Below are 19,502 nucleotides of genomic sequence, written 5' to 3'. Positions count from 1 at the left end.
CACACACACACACACACACACACACACACACACACCCTGCACCGAACATGTCTTTCCACAAATCTTGTTCAGCCCTCTCTCACACACTGCTGGGAGTGGAGGATTTTGGTGTCCCTCACTGAACGCTCCAGGGGTGGCGCAGGCATCCCAGCAGCAACCTGCAGTGCTGTCTCTGTGCCCTTCCAAGTGCCCGCCTCTCTTGGGAATGGCCGTTCGCCGACAGGAGTGAGCCACAGGAGCCCTTTCACGGGGCCACCTGCAGCCTCTCCCACAGTCCTGCTGGCCCTCTCTCCTTTCCCCTGGGCCGCACCCCTGCTTTCTGCACCTCACTTTCCAGTGTCTCTCCTTCTGGGTATGGTCTTGTCCACTTTTCATTGCAGCGGGTTCTCAGAATCCTTTCTCCCAGGGAAAGCCTGGAAGATCCCAGACCTCCTGGAAATAGCTGACAATGTAGTGTTTTCATTCGCATGCAAATTTGTCTCTGGAAGAGATTCAAGGAAAGCGCCTTCCCCTCCAACTGTCTTTCCAGCTCCACCCCAGCCCTGGCTGTGCTTTGTGTTAACTGCCTTTCATTTGGAAGACACAGCTGCAGGGGGCTCTTAGCGGCAACCTAGAGAAGGCAGGCAGCCACGCTGAAAGATCCGGAGTTCAGGGCTAAAATCTAGAACCGGAGTCGTTTTGGACTGTTGCGACTCCTCTGGAATTGTGTTGTTTAAGACCTCAAAGCCCAAGCCTACTCCTTCTGGCTCTCCCCTCCCCCTTTCGCTCTGTTTAATATTTCTTCTCTCTGAAGAAGCTGCAACAAACTAGCAGTGGAATAAATTCTAAGTCTGTTTATTCCTGATGTCCTCCAGATAAGTATGCGCCCCGACCAGTTGGCGGGGTGGAAAGTATGTCCGAGAAAGTGACAGGCGGTGATATTTAAGGCCTGATTTTTCCATGGAAACAGACGGGGAGTGCCTGGAGGGGAATGACGGTCGCCCTGCGGAGTGACCTTTGGCGGGCTTTCTGGGTGTAGTTATTGCAGTGCCCCTGCCCACCCACTATCCCCCCAGCACTGTGCGCAAGCACCTGTGTCCTGGGCAAGACGTGACTCTCCTGCCGCCAGCCTCTCTTTGCTAGTTAGGCTTTCTCTCTGCTGGCAAAAGAAAGAACTGGCCTGGGAAGATTAAGGGGCGTGGGCTCTGGTCTCCATCCCAGCGCTCGGTAGTCTTCCCGCCTTCCGCTTCCCCTGGGCTAAGCGCGCGTGTTCTCTCCTCTCCCGGGCACAGGGCACGACCAGCCGGGCCGGGCACCTGGCGGGGACTGAGCCCGCACCCCCGCCGCCGCCGCCGCCGCGGGAGCCCTTCGCGCCCAGCCTGGGCAGCGCCTTCCACCTGCCCGACGCGCCGCCCGCCGCCGCGCTCTACTACTCCAGCTCCACGCTGCCCGCGCCCCCGCGCGGGGGATCCCCGCTCGCCGCGCCCCAGGGCGGGTCGCCCACCAAGCTGCAGCGCGGAGGCTCTGCCCCCGAGGGCGCCGCCTACGCCGCGCCGCGCGGCTCCTCGCCCAAGCAGTCGCCCAGCCGCCTGGCCAAGTCCTACAGCACCAGCTCGCCCATCAACATCGTCGTGTCCTCGGCCGGCCTGTCCCCGATCCGCGTGACCTCGCCTCCCACCGTGCAGTCCACCATCTCCTCCTCGCCCATCCACCAGCTGAGCTCGACCATCGGCACCTACGCCACGCTGTCGCCCACCAAGCGCCTGGTCCACGCGTCCGAGCAGTACAGCAAGCACTCGCAGGAGCTGTATGCCACAGCCACCCTCCAGCGGCCGGGCAGCCTGGCAGGTAAAGGGCGCCGCCACCTGGTGCGGCTCACCTGGGCGCGTGGTGTGGTGGGGAGCGCGCTGGCCAGTCCACGGAAAGCGGGGCTGGGCCCGGGCTGGGCCGGTTTGCAGAATGTGCGGGCTGTTGGTGGTGCCAGGGGTTTCCTGCAATGACTGTCTCCGTAGCTCTCCCAAAACGTGGCTGTCGGTTTCTGCTCACTGGTACTCTGCCTCACTAAACCCCTCTCTCCCCAGTCTGAAGAGAGTAGCAAAAACTCACACAGACTTGCTGATTATATCCAGAGAAAGGCAACCCAAGTAACAATTGCCTTACGTAGGCCATCACCTTTACTCCCTAAACATGAGATATCAGAGAAAGTGAGGAATTCTCCAGATCAGATATTTGACTTATACAGGCTAGAGGGGTCCTGGAAAAGCAGCTCAGTCCCTTGAACTCCTTCACTGCTTTAAGATAGGGAGGGAGAGGCGGATGCGTACTTTTCTCTGTCAGCTTAGGAGAGGGCACATTTCTGTGATGGTGCCCAAAGCAGCTGAGAAATCTTTGCTCTTGGCATCACATGCTTACCTCAAATTAGACACCATGACTGAAAGACCACCTGCATCTACTGAAACACCTGAGGCGTGACCAGGATTTATTGCCCATTCTTGACCCTGAGGGAGTATTTGACAGTTGTGTCCCTCTGCTAACAGATGCTATGCTGCTGTTTCCTTCCTTGACGCACACGGATGGCTGTAAAGATAAAGAGCATGGAAAAGAAACTTGTTGCAGGCCCCAGCAGGTGGCCAGGGGTGTCTTTACTTAGCACAGTGACTGGGTGTGAAAGTCTGGTTTAGCAGGATGTGGGCTGCCCACCAAGTGATGCTAGGTGTGTGTGCTAAACTGAAAACCATCTCCTGCCTCCCTGCCTCTCCAAGGCACAGAGAATTTTGGAAACAGTCATCAGTGCCTACTTTTGTGCCAGGACCAGAGCATCTATCATGTGGAGAGCCAGGAGCAACAAGCTAGTTGGAAGTGCATCATGGGAAACAGACACCAAGATTTGGTGATGTAAATTGCTAGATGGTGCCAAGGAGCACGGCTGTGGGGGCATGGAGAGGAACTGAGGCTGCGGAGTCCAGCTTCACTGGGCACCTACCTGGGGGAGGAGTCCGGAGTCTTTGCTTCCAGCTCTTCCTCCTCTGGTTCTGTATGGTACAGATTCCACAATACCCTTCAGTGAGAAAAGGGGGCTAAATATATAGGGAGAGTGTGTAGGCGCAAGAATAGTGTACAAGAGGAGCCCAGCAAGGGGATCAGTAAGCCAGCAAGGGGATCAGGAGTGAATAAAAATTGCTTGTGTCCTAGTGCATGTAGTGGATGTTTCAGAGGAATTGGGGTATGTGTGCAGGGGTGTGTGCCTGTGTGTATCTGCATGTATGCTACACTGTCACACACCTACAGCTGGTTGGTGTTTTAGTTACTATTCTCTCATCGCTGAGACAAAATACGCAACCTCCAAAATGAAAAGGTAGACTCTTGATTTAAATCACAGTTTGTAGAGGTTTCAGTCCGTAAGGTGCTTGCTCTAAGGCAGGCTTGTAGTGTGGCAGACAGACATCACAAAGAAGAAAGTTTGTGGTGGGCAGAAGGCAGCAAAGCACCAAGGGACAACCGCAGCTCTCGCTACCCCTTCTAACTCATCCAGGATACTTAGAGCAGGTAGCACTCACACCACAGCCCTTGCACCCTTGAGGCTAGCTCTGCACCCTGAAGCAATCCCAGCATTACACACTCTAGATCCAGCCACTTTGAAAAAAGCCCCACTGAGGACACCATGAGGCCCTGAAGGGACATCTAGACACAAGCCACAACATTTGCTTAAGGGTAAAGGAGCTTCTTTTAACCAGAAAGAGAAATCCACTTGAGCAACATATCCCCTTAGGCCTTCGCTTTCCTCCCTGTTTGCATCTGTTCCTCAGATTGTTGCTGGCAGTATTTGATTTTACTACCTAGTAAGAGAAAACCAAACTCAATATGCTTTTGAAGAATCTTAATTTTCGAGCTGTGATAGATACCTTTAATGTTTAATATATTTGTTTAACATGCATGCTTTTAAATATTCATTTAAACTTTTTTTTTTCACAAATTGCTTCTGGTATTTTTGCGCTTAAGGTTATTCTATCATGGTGTGTCAACACTTGGTTGCCATGCTCCATTTAACAATCTGTGACTCAGGGCAGGAACAGGAGAGGTGCTGTAGAATTTGTGAGCTCAGGAATCTCGGCACTTTTGGACTCCACGCTCAGTTCCATGTCCTTTATACCATTCCAGGCATCGCAATATTCCAAGTCCTGGCTTGCTTGTAGACAGAGCAAGTTTGAAACAAGACTGAAAAGTGACTTTTGGATTTAAAGGGTTTTGGAAGACCTGCCACCAATGGCTAGGAAGTATGAGCACAGCAGAGCCACTTCCCTTCCTAATCAACTCATTTCATCATTTATTTTGTGTTTCTTATGCACTGCTGCTGATCTAGGCCCTAGAGATAGGAAACCAATTGTAATCTCTGTCTTTGTTTCAAATCGAAAGGATTAAAAAAAAAAAAATCATCAAAGTAAACACTTCCAGCCAGCAAGGTGGTGCAAGCCTAAATCCCATCTACTCAGGAGCCTGAGGCAAGAGCTCAAATTCAAGGCCAGGCTGAGCAATTTAATATGACCCTATCTCCAAATGAAATTAAAACTCAGTGGTAAGCAGCAGCCTAGGATGAGACAGATCCTGTGTCAATAATAATAACAATAATAATAATAATAATAATAATAATAATGCATTTGGTAGGGTGGCAAAGGAAAACCCTAAATAGAAGGTGTCTTTCCAGTTAGACTTGAAGAAGTGAGTAGGCTGGCCCCATGCGTAGCTGGACAATGGGTGCTCTGAAAAGAAAGGAATGCAAGCTCAGAAGCTTACGCAGAGCAGCCCTGGGGCTGCAGTCAAGGACACAGCAGTGCTGTGACATCAGTGTGTTGGCCAGTGGGCTGGGGCTGGGCAGTAGATCGGGAGAGCCCTGGCAGTTGGGTATCTGAGGGCTGGAGCAGAGAGTGGCCCAGGCTCGGGCATACTCTGACTGCTGTGTCAAGAACAGACTTTCAGGAGCAAGGGTGAAAGCAGGAAGGTAAATTGGGTGTGAGGGTGATCATCAGGGCCAGAGGCCACTGACCTGGGGCGTGGAGGGTCACACTGGAGGTGACACAAAGCTATGCAATGCTGTGAATATCATAGAGCCAGTGGGCTTCCCTCATGGACAGGTGGTGATGTCCAGAGAACGAGAACTGAGGACGCCACTGATCCTATGGCCAGAATGGGCAGCTGTTGACTGAGAGGAGGCTGGCTGCAGAGGGTGCTGGCTGGCTTTGGAGTAGTGGGGAAAACATGGGTTTTGGATGCATGTTGGTTGCCTGTCTCAATCAGTGTGTGCGACAAGTAGAGCTGGGCATGCACTCGAAGAAATTTTTCAAGGTTTTGTTTAGCCTCGAGCATTTCCAGAGCAGGCACATTCTGTCTGAGGAGTCTCATCGCCAGCTGCAGAGGTCAGGACACACACATCTGTGTTTTCCACTGAATCCTGCTGGTGGCCAAACTTGATGAAGGCTGCCCAGAGACCTCAGGCCTCTAGCTCTCTGAGAACACTGAAGTCCAGATTGAGCCTAGAAAAGTTTAATTTCTCACAGATGCAATCATCAGAGCCCAAAGATCTCTCAGTAGTGTTCTTCTTTTGCTTTTGAATACCACCTTTATCAACACACAGTGATGTCTGATTGGAAAGCCAGCTCTGTGGGGATCCTTTGCTCTCGGTCAGACCAGTTCCATCCAGGGAGAAATGAGGCAGGAATGAGAAGAGATAGACAAGACAAAAGCTAGGCTAGGTGGTTACTGGCCTGCCTGATGGGCAAGACTAAGGCAATGCACAACAAAATGGTACTTTATACTTTTGCAAAGTTAGTAACACGTAGCACAAGGTTGCCTAGCAACCAATAGCTGACCTTACCCAGCCAGGATGTTTATCCCAAGACTGAGGCAGCTTTTTGCTTTAGGCACTGAGGCCTAGTCCCACCTACACACACACATTTGATCAATTTCCTAGCTTCTGCAACACAGTGATTCTTCCTTAGATGCCTTCGCCTGAATGTTTTCCACTATAAGTGGGGTCATCGTAGTCTTTATTTTTACAATTTTGGACATAAGTTCAGGTACTATCTAGGTGTGATCAAAATATATTTTTATTATTTAAATTAAATTTTTTTAATTTATTAAAATAAAACATACTGAAATATACCCTCGTGCTTCAAACACACTCTCCCGTCATTACTGCCACCCTCTGAAGCAGTTCTGGAAGTCCTTTTTTTAGGTGATTCCAAAACTAAGCCGTAAAATGGTAACAAGTGAGAAAGATAGCTGGGACAAATGCAGAAGGTGGAGCTGCACACAGTGAGTGGTGGTGCAGAAGTGACTAGCAAGTCAGTGTTCTTCGCAAAGCTGAGTGGTGGTGGTGGGGACAGGCACAGCACTGAGAGAGGCGTGGGCTGTGTGCCCCGTGTGGAGGGCTTCTCGTGTCCTCTCCCAGCACACCAGAGATGTGATCTCACATGCATACTACACATCATTCTCGCAGCTGTGTGGAGGATGGATGAAGGGAAGCAGGCCAGGGATACAGAAAGCTACCTGTGTCGCTTTTCTTTCCTCCTAAATGAAGTCACTAAACTTACTCTTGTTCCATAATGAGCACATTAAAGGTGGAGAGGAAGAGAAGGGCTAAGGAAAAATGCATAACCCAATTTTTACATTGTTCTGACCAATAGGTTTGCTTACTTTCATTTTTGATAAATTAAAAGAGTTAAATTTATTTATTTTGCTGAATGACCCTATTAAATATTAATGACAAATAAAAGTATGCCGAGAAAACGTACTGCACTATAAAGCCCTTGCTCCATGCAGCCACTGTGCCAGACGCTGCACATGTTATCTCAGGCAGTGTCTCCAATAACTTAGTGGAGCAAGAGTAATTTTAGAGCCATCCTACAGCTTGAAAGCTAAGTTCCTTAATGATACATCCCTTGCCCAAAACTCCTTGTCTGGAAGTGGCAGGGATGTGATTTGAACCTCGTTCTCTCTGAGTCCAGCACGGGCTGGGTAGTATACATGACACATGAGTAGAAAGAGTGTACCTTCGTACCCCCAGAGGGGCACATCAAGGGCAAGGACTTAACTCAGTTCAGTCATAACGTGAAGAAAGCAAACGCGTCTCAAAGCTTTGCTGACCTCATGCTGACTGTGGCTTTACTAATACCAAAGTTCGTGTGCTTTGGTAAAAAAATAACAGGATGCTTTCACTTTCTGAGTTTAGAACAAAACCAATCCTGTGAGAAATAGAAGCCGGGCTTATAAATAAGTTGTCAAACATCAGAAGCTTACTTTGGCATAAAATAATATCGATGAACTATAAATTCTTAGCTAATGATTTCAATTAAAACAGATCTAATATGTAAAGGTATTTCATCAAGGCTTGTGGGATTGACACTCAGTATCTAATTGATTTGTGCTTTATAAGGTACTAATTCTGTGTCTCGGAGAACTTCAGATCCATCCACTGAGGGGCTAGCACTTCCATGTGCACCTGTTTGCAGGAAGCCAAAACTGCCTATTCTGGCATCAGGTTCTCGATGAAAGCGCTGCTTGAGCAAGTAATGCATCAGTCTTAAAACCCTGAGACCTGGTCAAAAGGCAGGTGACACCTGGCTCTCGCTGCCCCTTTAAACCTCACTTCCTGGAGTTGGTCCTTTAAATGCTCACAGATAAACTCTGGAACAGTTTTCATGTGTGTTCTGCTTTCTCAAGCACTAGACACACCCCACCATCACTTGAAGTAAAATCATACATACATGCATACTTAAGAAAAGACCAAGAATCCCAGGTCGGGTCTTCTAGTTAGACTGTGGTCAACAAGGGATACTGATCACTGCCGTAATCTCCTTGCACAGGTGGAAGATGCCCTGTCAACTGCAGGTGCCACACTTTGTTTGAAAGGAGACCTTACTAGGGAACTCTCCCCACCACAGAGAGCTCTTGCGCTTCCACTGACCAAGTCTCTGGGCCCCAGGCCCTCCTCAGAAGCTTGTATCCAAAAAGGCTTTCTGCACAGCTTTCTTCTAAACTGTGTAAGAGGGATTCTTGTCCTGCATGGTGCTCTTGGGGAGCACAGTCAGCCTGCACAGCTGTCCCTTCTCATCACAGACTAACTGAGGAACAATGCCTAGAGAGAAACACTTCTATTCATAATGCAAAAAGCTGCCCCTGGTGTTTTTCCTCTTCAAATATGACAAATTCACAGAGATTACTGAGGAATGAGAAAGAATTAGTGACATCAAAGGGTGAAACAAAAACAGAAATAAAACATGTCTCAGAAAATTTCTGGGATAGAAACAATTACAAGAAATAAGCAAAAACTTTGGACTCAGTAATTGAAGAGGATTTAGGACGATCTTGAATTCATGAAATAAAAGCTAGATGGTATGTGAAAGTATCAAAGAACAGGAAAATCTTTCTAGGCTACAAAAATATAACTACCCATGACAGAGTAACTAGGAAATTGTTAAAGAAATCACTCAGAATTTAGAATGTAAGGGGGAAGAGACAGAAAATATGAGAATAATACCCAAAAAAGCCATAAAGAACATATCACTGAGATCTAACACATTACCAGAGTCTCAGAAAGAGTGGAGAGAGACATTATGGAAGAAGTTATACGGAAGAGTTCCTCAGAGCTGCGTTGCATGACCTCACAGGAAACACCCCTGCTCAGGCTAGACAGCACTGCCTACTGCACATCGTGAAATTTCAAAGCGCCAAGATAAAAGAAGACCCTAAAGTCTATTGAGAGAAATAAAACAGACTCTCCCTAACTTAGCAGTCACAATATCAAATGGCAGAGAATGAGGCGCTGCTCACATGCACAGAGGGCAAGTAATTCTCCGCCTAAATCCACACGTAGCCAACAATCCACACGTAGCCAACTGTCCATTGCAAAGCGAGAATCTAATATGTTACACTTGCAAGAGCTCAGGAGATCCATCTCTTCTGCTAATAAGACCATAAAATAAAAGGAGGAAATGAGATCCAAGAAGCAGCGTGTACTGATGAGGAGGATAGTCAAGAGAAGTCCTGGGGGAAAAGCCAGGGGGAAGGAGACTGCGAAGAAGGGAAAGGGGACTGCACGTGAGAAAGCTGAGCACTGTGATGCAAATCCCAGTAGGTCTGGCCAATACCATTGTCAAGGACAGAAAAGTACACACATGCTCACACATGCACGCACACACACACACACACACATACACACGAGTAAATATGTTCATTGCTGATGAGGGGAAAGGAGATGTATTATTAGTCCACTGAGTTTCCCCAAGTAATTCACAAGGTGGTAGTCATGGGTTTTAAGGCAACAAATGATGATTTGGATCATGAGTATTGTGAGGGAGTATTGTGGTTCGGCGTTGCCTGTATCCACGACCTATGCTGGCTTGAGTCAGGTCAGCAGGCTTCTGCTGAGCACCTGTTTCATTCAAGATGCTCTTCCAGGGACTGGACACTTGCCTGCAAACATCAGAGGCCAGAGCCCTGGTGCTCTTTGGATTTCATGCTCTATTTTAGGTAAGATGCTAGATGATGAGAAGAGGTCAGGGAGAAAGATGAAGGGGACGGGAGATCAAGTGTCATGATCAAATGGCATTTGAGCCAACATTGGGGAGAAGGAATGGGGAAAGCATGTGGGTATCTGGAACAATATCTGAGGCATCAGGGACAGCCAGCACAGAGAATCTGGAGTAAAATCACACTGGATCTGCTGGCGAACAAGAGGGGCCTTCTTGGAGATTGTTTGCTTGCCCTGTACTGGGGATAACAATACTGTGACAATGCTACATAGCCTTACAAAGACCATATGAGATTGTGCCTGTCCATTGGTTATTAAGTGGCCCATTTGTTAGAAAACTCTATACATTATGACTCTTATAACTCTTATGCGGATCTATGGGGAATTCAGAGAGAAAAAAAATAGAACCCACAATGCAACTCATCTGACTGGAAGGAGGGTAGAAGTGAAATCAGCCAACAAGGTGCTTGTAGCATGTAGTGATTATTTGAACCATGAGAGAAAATCAGAGGTGAGGAACTCTCAAGAGGGACAGGGACCCAGGAGGGAAGGGAAGGGTTATTCAAGGAAGGCAGCCTTCCAGGTTGAGTTCAATAGGCTGCATTTGTGATTAATGCAAATCAAACTGAGGGAGAGCTAGAGAGAGTTCTTCCCTCCTTGTAAGTGAATATGTAGAGGAGCCCTGAATCCTGTTGAGTTAATGTGGAGATTAGAGCTCCAGTGATGTGGGAGCTGGATCTGATGTGAAGGTTTCTCCTCTCACACTAGCTCCCTGGAGTTCTGACTGCATTCAGAGGCACTGAGCTTTCTCAGGTAAAATACTTTGTGTGCATTAGTTCATTCCCTATTGCTGTAACAAAATACTCTAAATTAGCTACTTATGAAGAAAAAACAGGCTTAGTTAGCTCACAGTTTTAGAGACTGGAGATCCAAGTCTGCACATGGGAAAGCTGAGGATTGTGAGAAATGAAACATGTCTTCCGGTGGTCCTTGTGGCTGAGTCTGGCCTGGCAGATGACATCATGGTGGGAGGAGAGGTCACATGGTGGACAGGAAGGCGGAGAGAGGCAGGGGCCTTTTAAACAACTTTTCTCTCGAGAACTAAAAGGGATCCCCACAACCACATGCGTCACTGCCAAGTCAGTGCCTCTCGTGACCTACTTGGCTTGCATGCCCCGGTGGCCCGCCTCTTAAAGCACCTCCCGCTGTATCACCTGTGACCAGGCTCCCAACACATGGCCTGCAGGTGACAGCCACACACACACACCACAGCATCATCCCATGAGTTTTTAAGTAAGGAGCCTTTATTTATTTATTTATTTTATTTATTTGACTCCTAGTTGAAGGTTCCAAGAATGTATAAGAATTAGGGACTGTGGGTGAGATTGTTTGAAGAGACTGAAGAGAGGGTTATCCCAGGACTAGCTTTGGGACCCCATAAATGAGCCGACTCCCAGGAAAGCTCTTTTTCCCTTTGAGAACTGGGCTATGTGGCAAGCAGAGTCATAGTGTGCTGCACTAACCTCAGAGATGCCATCTTGTTTTCTCTGGGCCTGTGGCTAAGACGAGCAGGAGCCAGCGCCCAGGATGTGAGTGGGGGCTGCTTTCATGTGCCCGGTAGAATAATGAAAGGAAACACAGGACGGGAGCATGAAGACCCAGAGACAAAGAGCCCAGTGCCCGTGCTGATCGACCGCCAGCACTGTCCTCCACAGCTGGGGCCTAGCACCCAGGGACGGGGAGAGTGCTACGGGTGTTGGAGCACCGTCGCCGTTCTTCAGTTTACAGTACTTGCTTCTGAATCTAAAGTCAGTGGAATATGGCTGCAAAAGTACTCGCGTGCACACATACATTCCCAGTAGATTGAGTAAAATTGAAATATCTAACATCTCTAAAGTCAGGGCCTGCCAAATAGCTCAGCAGATCAAAGCGCCTGCTTAGGCAGACACAGGGACAGGGGTTCTATCCCCACCCCTGGGGGACACTAAAATGGCGATTGAGACTGAGCGTGGTGGCGTGTGCCTGTAATCCCAGTGCTTGGAAGGCTGAAAACAAGAGGAGCACTACGAGTCCAATCTATGCAGTGAGACCCTGTAGACCCCGTATAAATAATTTTTTTTTTTTCAGTACTGGGGATTGAACTCAGGACCTTGCACTTGCCAGGCAAGTGCTTATTCCACTGAGCTATCTCCCCAGCCCCTAAATATATTTTAAAAAACAATAAAATTTAAAAAAAAACATAAGATCTCTGAAGTCTGTTCCCAATGAGATCTAAATAGTTATTGTCTCAGCCACATGAGAGAAACTAACTTTAATACTAAGGAAAGAGTATGCTGTGCTTTCCTGCAATCCAAAGGAGAAGAGCATTTAAACTAGTATGCGTGGGCTGGTGAGATGGGTCAGTGGTCTAAAGCACCTACTTAGAACAAGCTAAGCCAAGCAAAGCACAGGGACCGCGGTTCAATCCCCCAGCACCACATGCCAGCCAGCCCCGCCCCCTGGTGGGCTGAGCTGGCCATACACACACACAAAATAAATAAATAAATAAAGTTAAAAAAAAATTAAAAAAAAAATAAACTAGTATGCGTGTGAGTTCCTCCAGGGTAGCAGATGAGACCCCCAAAGATTTCGGAGCCTTCAGCTTGCCTCATTCAGGAAATACCTTAAACAGGTATTTTGGCTGACTCTGGTAAAGTTAGCTAGAAAACGAAATGGCCATAGTCCGTTGATACCCAAATGTCATCGTTAGTACAAACTGAAGTGAAAACAAAAGGAGGTAGCATGTTTTCCCTAAAGTGAACAAAATGTTTATAAATTAGCCACAGCTAACAGAAAAAGCTGGCTCCATGAGTATTGAAAATCTATGAAAGAAAGAGCCTTGTCCCTGACCTCTGGGCGTCACGGCTCTTTGGAAAATGGTTTTCTGTCTTCCTCAGGGCTCAGTCATCTTTTTCACACAAACCTAGAAAGCTGGGGATGGAGGCCTCGGCTCATGTACAGAGCGAGAGCACGGATGAAGAATTAGGAGACCGTGAAAATAAACAGCGTGCACCCTGCCTGGCACCCGCACGTCTCCCCAGGGCACTGTGGGGCCTTCTGGGGGGAGGGAGGGCTGTTCCCAGGTCACGTAGTCTACGTAGGGGAGCTCCCGCTGCAGCTGGAAGCAGCTACGTGTCGTGACGCTCCTTAATGCTGTGTGTGGACCGGCAACATGGCAGTGCGATCAGAATGTCCCCTCGGAGATAAGCTGTGGTGCCTGCAGTTCACACAGAAGAGGGAAGTCAGGGTAATATCTCAAGGATGTAGCGTGCACATGCGTACATGCACGCGCGTGCGCACACACACACACACACACACTTATGGCCGTCTTCTCAAGTGGTCCACAACCTGCTACAGTGCTGTAAACAACGACATGCTGGTGTGGTTCCGTCCTTTTGTGTCGCTACAGCCACATTCCGGAAGCTGTGAATCTTACAAATGATGGAAACTTAATTTCCACCACTCTGGAGGTGAGAAAGTTCAAGATCAAGGTGCCGGTAGGTTGTTGGTCGAGTGAGAGCCACTTTTGGTTCCCAGCCCATCTTGCGGTGTGCTCACATAGCAGAAGAGACAGAGGCTGTCTCTGGGGCCCCTCGTGCACGTACACAGTCCTGTTCCTGGGAAGAGCTATGTGTCCTGGGTTCTCAAAGCCTTTGCCTGCAGTGACATGACCAGAATGGTGGGGAGATGCCAGCCCACAGACCCCAGCAGCCACTCCACTGGGTTCGCACGTAAGCAGCACCCTTCACATTGGTCCTATTCGTACAGACGTGTTGCAGGCTTGTGGCCAGGAAGACCCAGCACAAATTGGCTTTCTGGGCTATGGGAGTGTGGTTGATGTCACGGAGTCCTGCCCCAGTTGCTGGCTTCATATTGTCTTCCTTGGGTAAGGATGGCCTTGCAGCAGTGGCTGAGGAAACTCCAGCTATCCACTGGCCCCATCAAGTGTGAATGCTGTTAGGGAATAAGGATTTAATGACCATAACCATTATTCCTTGACGGTTCTGAGGATGTAACCCAGCACCAAATGAAGCTTTAGAACATACATGTAAATACGCAAATATTAAAACTTTTAAGATGAAAAGAATCTAAAGAAAACTGAATCTTCGCAGAGCTGTTTATTATACAACATAATTCCTCTCTTCTCAAACTCTAGTTAGGTGTGCCAAATTTTCTGTTGAGCAGAATAATAAAAATTAGCAAAATATTGATGTAGAAGAGTTATAAAATGTAAATATAGAGAATGATTAATAGATTCAGCTGTTTGTCGTATTCTTTTAAATTTGGTTGAGCATTAACGCTGCCTTTTTCTTCTGAAATTATTGCAAAGGCTACTCTGTGGGGGTCAACAAAAAGTGAAGCTACAGAAAAATCAAAGGAAGATAATGCCTTTCAGCTTTTCACTTGGGGAGCTGACTGTCCCGATTCTAACAGGGTACCTGCGCGGTTTATCAGTGGTAGTGCTGTAAAGCAATCCGAGTAAAAGGTCTCTTCTACTGAGGTGGAAAATATCCTAGTTGACATAGTTTTGCAAAATACTGCAACAACTTTGGTAAGGAAAACAGCATGCTGAAGCCTGCCTTTCTCTGGCAAAGCTTTCTCCCTGTCCATACATTGAAAATTTCACCCTTGCCCCTAGCCTCAGAATCGAATCAGAAAATGGCTTTAGTTCCTCTAGCACTCGGCATTTTGAAAAACAGAGTGAGCCTGCTTTAGAGGCCTCTGCCTACCTGCCTACCTGCCTGCCTGCCTGCCTGCCTGCCTGCCTGCCTGCCTGCCTGTCTGTCTGTCTGTCCTGTTTCCATCTCAGTGCAATAACAGCAAGAAAGACAGACCAGACACACCATGGTCTGAATTCTTTCCTGGAAACATCCACCACTACCCATAAAGGTCAGGTCTGGATGCCAGACTCCAGATGCAGTATTCAGGTGTGGCATGGATGGGGTGTGAAGATACAGCTACTGAGAAATGAAAGAGCCTTTGTTGAATTTCACCCCCCCCCCAGTCGATATAGAAGAGAGTCTGTGTGAACGTGAGACTGGCCATTAAAGATGGGGGTAAGCAGCTAAGGAGAAAAGCACCAAAGAGCAGGTCACTTTGCTCCTGGAATTCACTGGGGCCATTCAAAGCTAGTAGGGCACAAAGCTGTAGGTCTCCACCAGCCAGGGAGGAGAAGGGCTCGGAAGCAGATTTTCAATACCAGCCCCCTTCCAGGTAGAAGTTAACTGCACCTATTAGATGTGCATGCAGAGTTAAATCTACAGGTCTTACTTATTGGCCCATCTCCGCAAAGGGATTATAATTCAGAATTGAGCCCCTAGCCCTAAAGCCCACCCAGTCTTGCCAAGAAGGGCTTGGATGCTCAGATGTAACAGTACCAGCTTCTGCCTGAAGCTGTGGCAACCAAGATCGCCAAGTTCACAGCACACACACGACTGGCACAGTCCTGCTGCCACCCCCACGAACACACCCAGCACTGAACCCAGGGCAGCCTCCAGCCGCAGAACAGCTGCCCCAGAAAGTCCCTTCCTCAGGCGCTCCACCTGTGCAGCCCGAAGGCCTTCCCAGAGACCCCAGAAGGGAGGGAGCAGACCTAGGCAGGAAAGGCCCTGCTCTCCTATCTGGCAATCACCAACCGCTCCTGGGAATCCTCGGCTGACTGCGTTCTGCAGGGTGGCCAGTGAGGACGAAACCCAGCCTCGCCCTCTCTCCTCTGCTCTCAGAGGTGCTGTTACCTTCCTGGAAATTTCAGAAAGCAGATCTGCTTCTGAGGAGAGCCCCCAGCTCCACATCCCCAGCTGGGTGTTCCCGAGAGGCTGTTCTCAGTCCTTGCTTACAGGGTCTGCCAAAGGCCAAACTTTGACATGTACTTCTTAAGCTCCTGCATCTTGTTCTGTGTATTTTAGACTTAACTCAGATGCTCCAGGCTAGGTAACTTAACAGAGGCATCTAGAGAGTGACCAAACAGTCTCCTTCCCTAGATCCATCTCTTGAAGTCCTGCTCAGAGATGGGCTCCTCATGCCAGAAAAAAAATGTCCAAAAGTCTCCCAGATGCATGCCACATGATCTCTTAGGGCAGAAAAGCATGGAGATTAGCTTGCTTGTGTGCACTGTGGCAGTTTAGGGACTCTAGATACCCACTTTGCCAGAACCACTAGAGAAACTCTGTGATCACAGCAAGGGTGTACCATGCCACACATGTCTGGAAGTCTGTCCTGTTGATGGAAAAATACATTCATTTTCTCTGTCTGTCTCTGCCTCTCTCTCTGTCCCTCTGTGTCACTGTCTGTCTCTGTCTCTGCCTCTATCTCTGTCTCTGTCTGTCTCTGTCTTTCTCTCTCTGTCTGTTTCTCTATCCCCCTCTCACTCTCCCCCTCCCCATCTCTCTCTTTCTTTTTCTCTCTCCCTCTCCCCTCCTTCTCTCTGTGTCTCTGTGTCTCTTCCGCCCCCTCCATCTCTTTCTCTCTCTCTCTCTTCCTCTCTCCCTTTCCCTCCCTCCGTCGTCTGTTTCTGTCTGTCTCTCCCTTCTCTCCCCTTCTCTATCTCTCCCCCTCTGATGATCCCCTCTCTTCCTCCCCCTCTCGCTGAAAGTGACTTGCTCCAGCCAGCCTACTGAACCATGCCTTGGTGGCCCTGTGGTGTGGGCGTGGCCTCCTGGAGCTTAGCTCAGGATCCCTGCAGCAGCCCCAAAAGGTTCACGTGCGTGCGTCATCGCGTGCATGCGTCATCACGTGCGTGCGTCATCACTGCTTGCACCCAGCCCGTGTGCGGAGTGGGGCTGCTGAGCCTATGCCAAGCCGCCGCCTGTATGACCAGCCCCCAGCTGCACTTTGGCCTGTGCCTTTATTGAGGTTACTTTGTTTGCCTGGGATGGCACGGAGACTGGCATCCATCTCTCTGCCTCTAGGCCTCACAGCAGAAGTCCTGTAGCGGGCAGGTACACATTCACAGCTAGACCTGCAGCTCCTGGCTCCTCAAGCCAGGCCTGCAGCCCCAGCCTCGCCTGAGAGCTTGTTAGAGATGCACGATCTCGGGCCCTTCCTCGAAGCCCCTGAGGCAGAACCTGCATTCCAATCAGGGCAGTTCCATGCATGTGGCGTTTTGAGAAACACCAGCAACGTGCCAGCTACCTCGGAGCCACCATCTCTCTGTCCTGCGGTAAGTATCCGAAAGCAACAGCTGCCGCGCCATCCCTGGTGGCCTACTGTGTTCGCTGTGCGGGGTGTCTTAGACAAATAACTCCTACAGACTCCCCATCTACTCGGAGCTGAGTGTGAGTTGTAACATGACAGTAGCATTGGCTTCCTGACTGGCAAGAAGCGACAGGCCCGCGAGCCAGAAATAGACATGGGGATGGCCATCGTGTGTGCCCAGAGGCCAAACTCTGCACTGCTCATTGTGTCCCCCGGCCCCTGCGCCTGCCTTGCCACATGCCTGTCTCTAGCAGAAAGAACAAAAGAAGCTTACTTTCCTAAAGCTTGGAAAGAAATACTTGTGGTGAGAAAGAAGGTACAAGAACAAGCAAGGGACATGTGCCTTCGAGAGATGAGATCCCGGGCTCAAAGTCACTCCATGTCCTGAGTAGTGGTTTTGGCTGGCAAATTATTCTCACCGGAACATACTGGGGTCACAACAGATTGCAGCGATTATCTGTCAAAAAGGATGACATTTAACTCATTCCTGATGGCTTGAAGCACTGGGGTACGTGTGTGACTGTACCACTGGGCAGCCCCATCAGGGGGTACAAGTCCCCAGTGGGATAGGTGTGCATGTGGGCCCCATCATGCGTATGTTCATAATTACAGTAGATCATAATTGCATACAATTGGATTGGAAAAATCCAGAAAATTACAGCAACCAACCCTACAGAGCTCTGTACACTGCCAGAGAGGACGTGACTAGGCAAGGCTTTAGTGACAGCAGCAGAAGGGTGCTAAGCGCCAAGCAGGAGCATCCGGAACTTAGGGTATGGAGAGACGGAAGGGCTTTTCTTCCTTTACAAAACTGAGTTACTGTGGCATCACTTTATGTCATCACACCAAAGTGCGTCGGCTCCAGTGCTGAGGATGTTGTCACTGAATACATGTAAATTAATAGTTTGCCCTCCAAACATTCTGAAATAAAGCTCGTACACTGTATGAGAAATGTGCCTGCATGCAGTGGTGCCCGGGACATGAACGCCCAGTGAGTCTGGTCTGCAGCACCAGCTTTGCGTGAGAGCTTATTAGAAATGCAAGCCAAACTGGAAGAGAATGAAATCAAACCTCACTGTGCGGTCAACACTGAGCCTAAACATTAAATTGAATTCACTGCTCGTCCAGTTTGGTTTGTGACCAGAATCATGGAAAAAATCAAGTTGGTGAACTAAGGCACCCCTGTATGTTTACACTTAGCTGTGTGAAATATGAGTAGGGGAACTCAGAGGATCAGTGTTCACTTGCAAATAAAATGCAGGTTGTAAACTTAGCTTTAAAGCCACAAGAAGTAGTTTATAGGACTTCAAATGCTAAGATTTTTGAGGTAGTGGAGCAGATTTTCAAATCTTCTCATCAGAAGCAGAAAAATAATTTTGTTTATGTATTTGGCCTGGGGTCTCACTATGCAGCTCGGACACATAGTGATCCTCCTGTTTTCAGCCTCCCTAGTGCTGGGATTACAGGTGTTCGCCTCCACGCCTGGTCTTGGTGGCGGGCTCAGCCTGCCCGGAGGCAGGGCCAGAGTAGCATGCAGGACCAAGGATCGGTCCCTGCCTTGCCTAGGCAGGCACTTAGTCTGCTGAGCTGTCTCGCCGGCCCTAAAAACAGTAAATTGTAGCGTATCGAGTTCAGAGGGGAGGATCCAGCTTGCTTGCTCTCTCAGGTACAGCTCTGAAGCAGCAGAGTGCGCGCAGCTTGCTTTCTGTGCCCCTCTTTGAGGTCACATGAGATATTTCTCAGACCTAAGGGGTTCCAGTTGCATCTCTCGTCAACTTTCCCCTATGAGATGGCACTGATCAACATAGTGTTTAGTTTTTGTACTTTTAAAGGTGGTGATATGCTGATAGCACTTTATTTTCCTAGAGCTCAATGATCCTAGATGTCAAGCTAGGTTTTTTTAAAGAGATTGACAGTCTACAACAAAGTATTGCAAGACTGTCACCTCTCCCACAGGGAGCTGCCTCCTGCATAGGCCGTGCTGCCGGATCACATAGCGTGCTGATGCCAACCCTTTGACCCCTGAGCTCTGAGCGTGCAGCAGAGGAGGAGCTGGCCTGGAGGAGGTTTGCACAGCAAAGATCTGCTCCTTCTCCAGGCTCCATCGTCTCTGCAAAAGTGCTCTCGTATGCTTCTCAGATGTCGCTCCATCAGTAGTTTTCACTTCCTAAGCTGATTTCACAGGGCTTTTGTTTGAACTGTCCTCATGCTGGTCTCTGGAGATGAAAGCGAGGGCCTTCCCACCGGGCTGCTTCCCAGCCATTTTTCTCATATTTTGTTTCAAGACAGAATGCAGTCACCAAGGTGGCCAGTTTGAGTTCACAGTTTTAGTCTTCCTGCCTCAGCCTTCCAGAGCGCAAGGGTTACACATAATATAATCTTTTAAAAGCATAAATTCCTGTATTCTACTTTAGGCTTTCCTTTGTAGAACCATATAGTTGTTTTCTTCTGCAGATAGTTTTATTTTTCTGAGAAATGAAAGGATGCCTCTCTGTGCCAGTTGACAAACATGCTGTTTATTTCCTCATGACTACTGCTATGTCATTTCTTTCCTCCTTCTTTTGCTTGACACATAAACATTTGAAAGTGAATAGCAAATATGAAGAGTCCAATTGAATGATATTAAGTCTTTAGCAAGCTAATATTAATATTAGGAGACAATATGCAAAAATTTGCTTTTCCCTAAAATCAAGTAAATTTGCATTAAGTTGAAGCTACAGAGCACAAAGGGTTGAAAATTATTAATTAATAGGACCCATGAAAA

At 48.4% G+C, this 19,502-nt stretch overlaps 1 protein-coding gene across 1 annotated transcript in view; it reads left to right on the top strand.

Moving 5' to 3' along the window:
• Positions 1 to 19,502, top strand: part of Ctnnd2 (catenin delta 2) — a 927,345-nt gene that overhangs the window by 528,030 nt on the left and 379,813 nt on the right. The window contains exon 9 of the mRNA XM_004625202.3: positions 1,272 to 1,827. Within this exon, the coding sequence (XP_004625259.2) occupies positions 1,272 to 1,827 (556 nt within the window). The remainder of the gene's footprint in view (positions 1 to 1,271; positions 1,828 to 19,502) is intronic.

Source organism: Octodon degus, unplaced genomic scaffold, assembly GCF_000260255.1.
Source record: "Octodon degus isolate 3935 unplaced genomic scaffold, OctDeg1.0 scaffold00008, whole genome shotgun sequence".
NCBI lineage: Eukaryota > Metazoa > Chordata > Mammalia > Rodentia > Octodontidae > Octodon > Octodon degus.
This window is presented reverse-complemented; position numbering and strand designations above follow the sequence as displayed.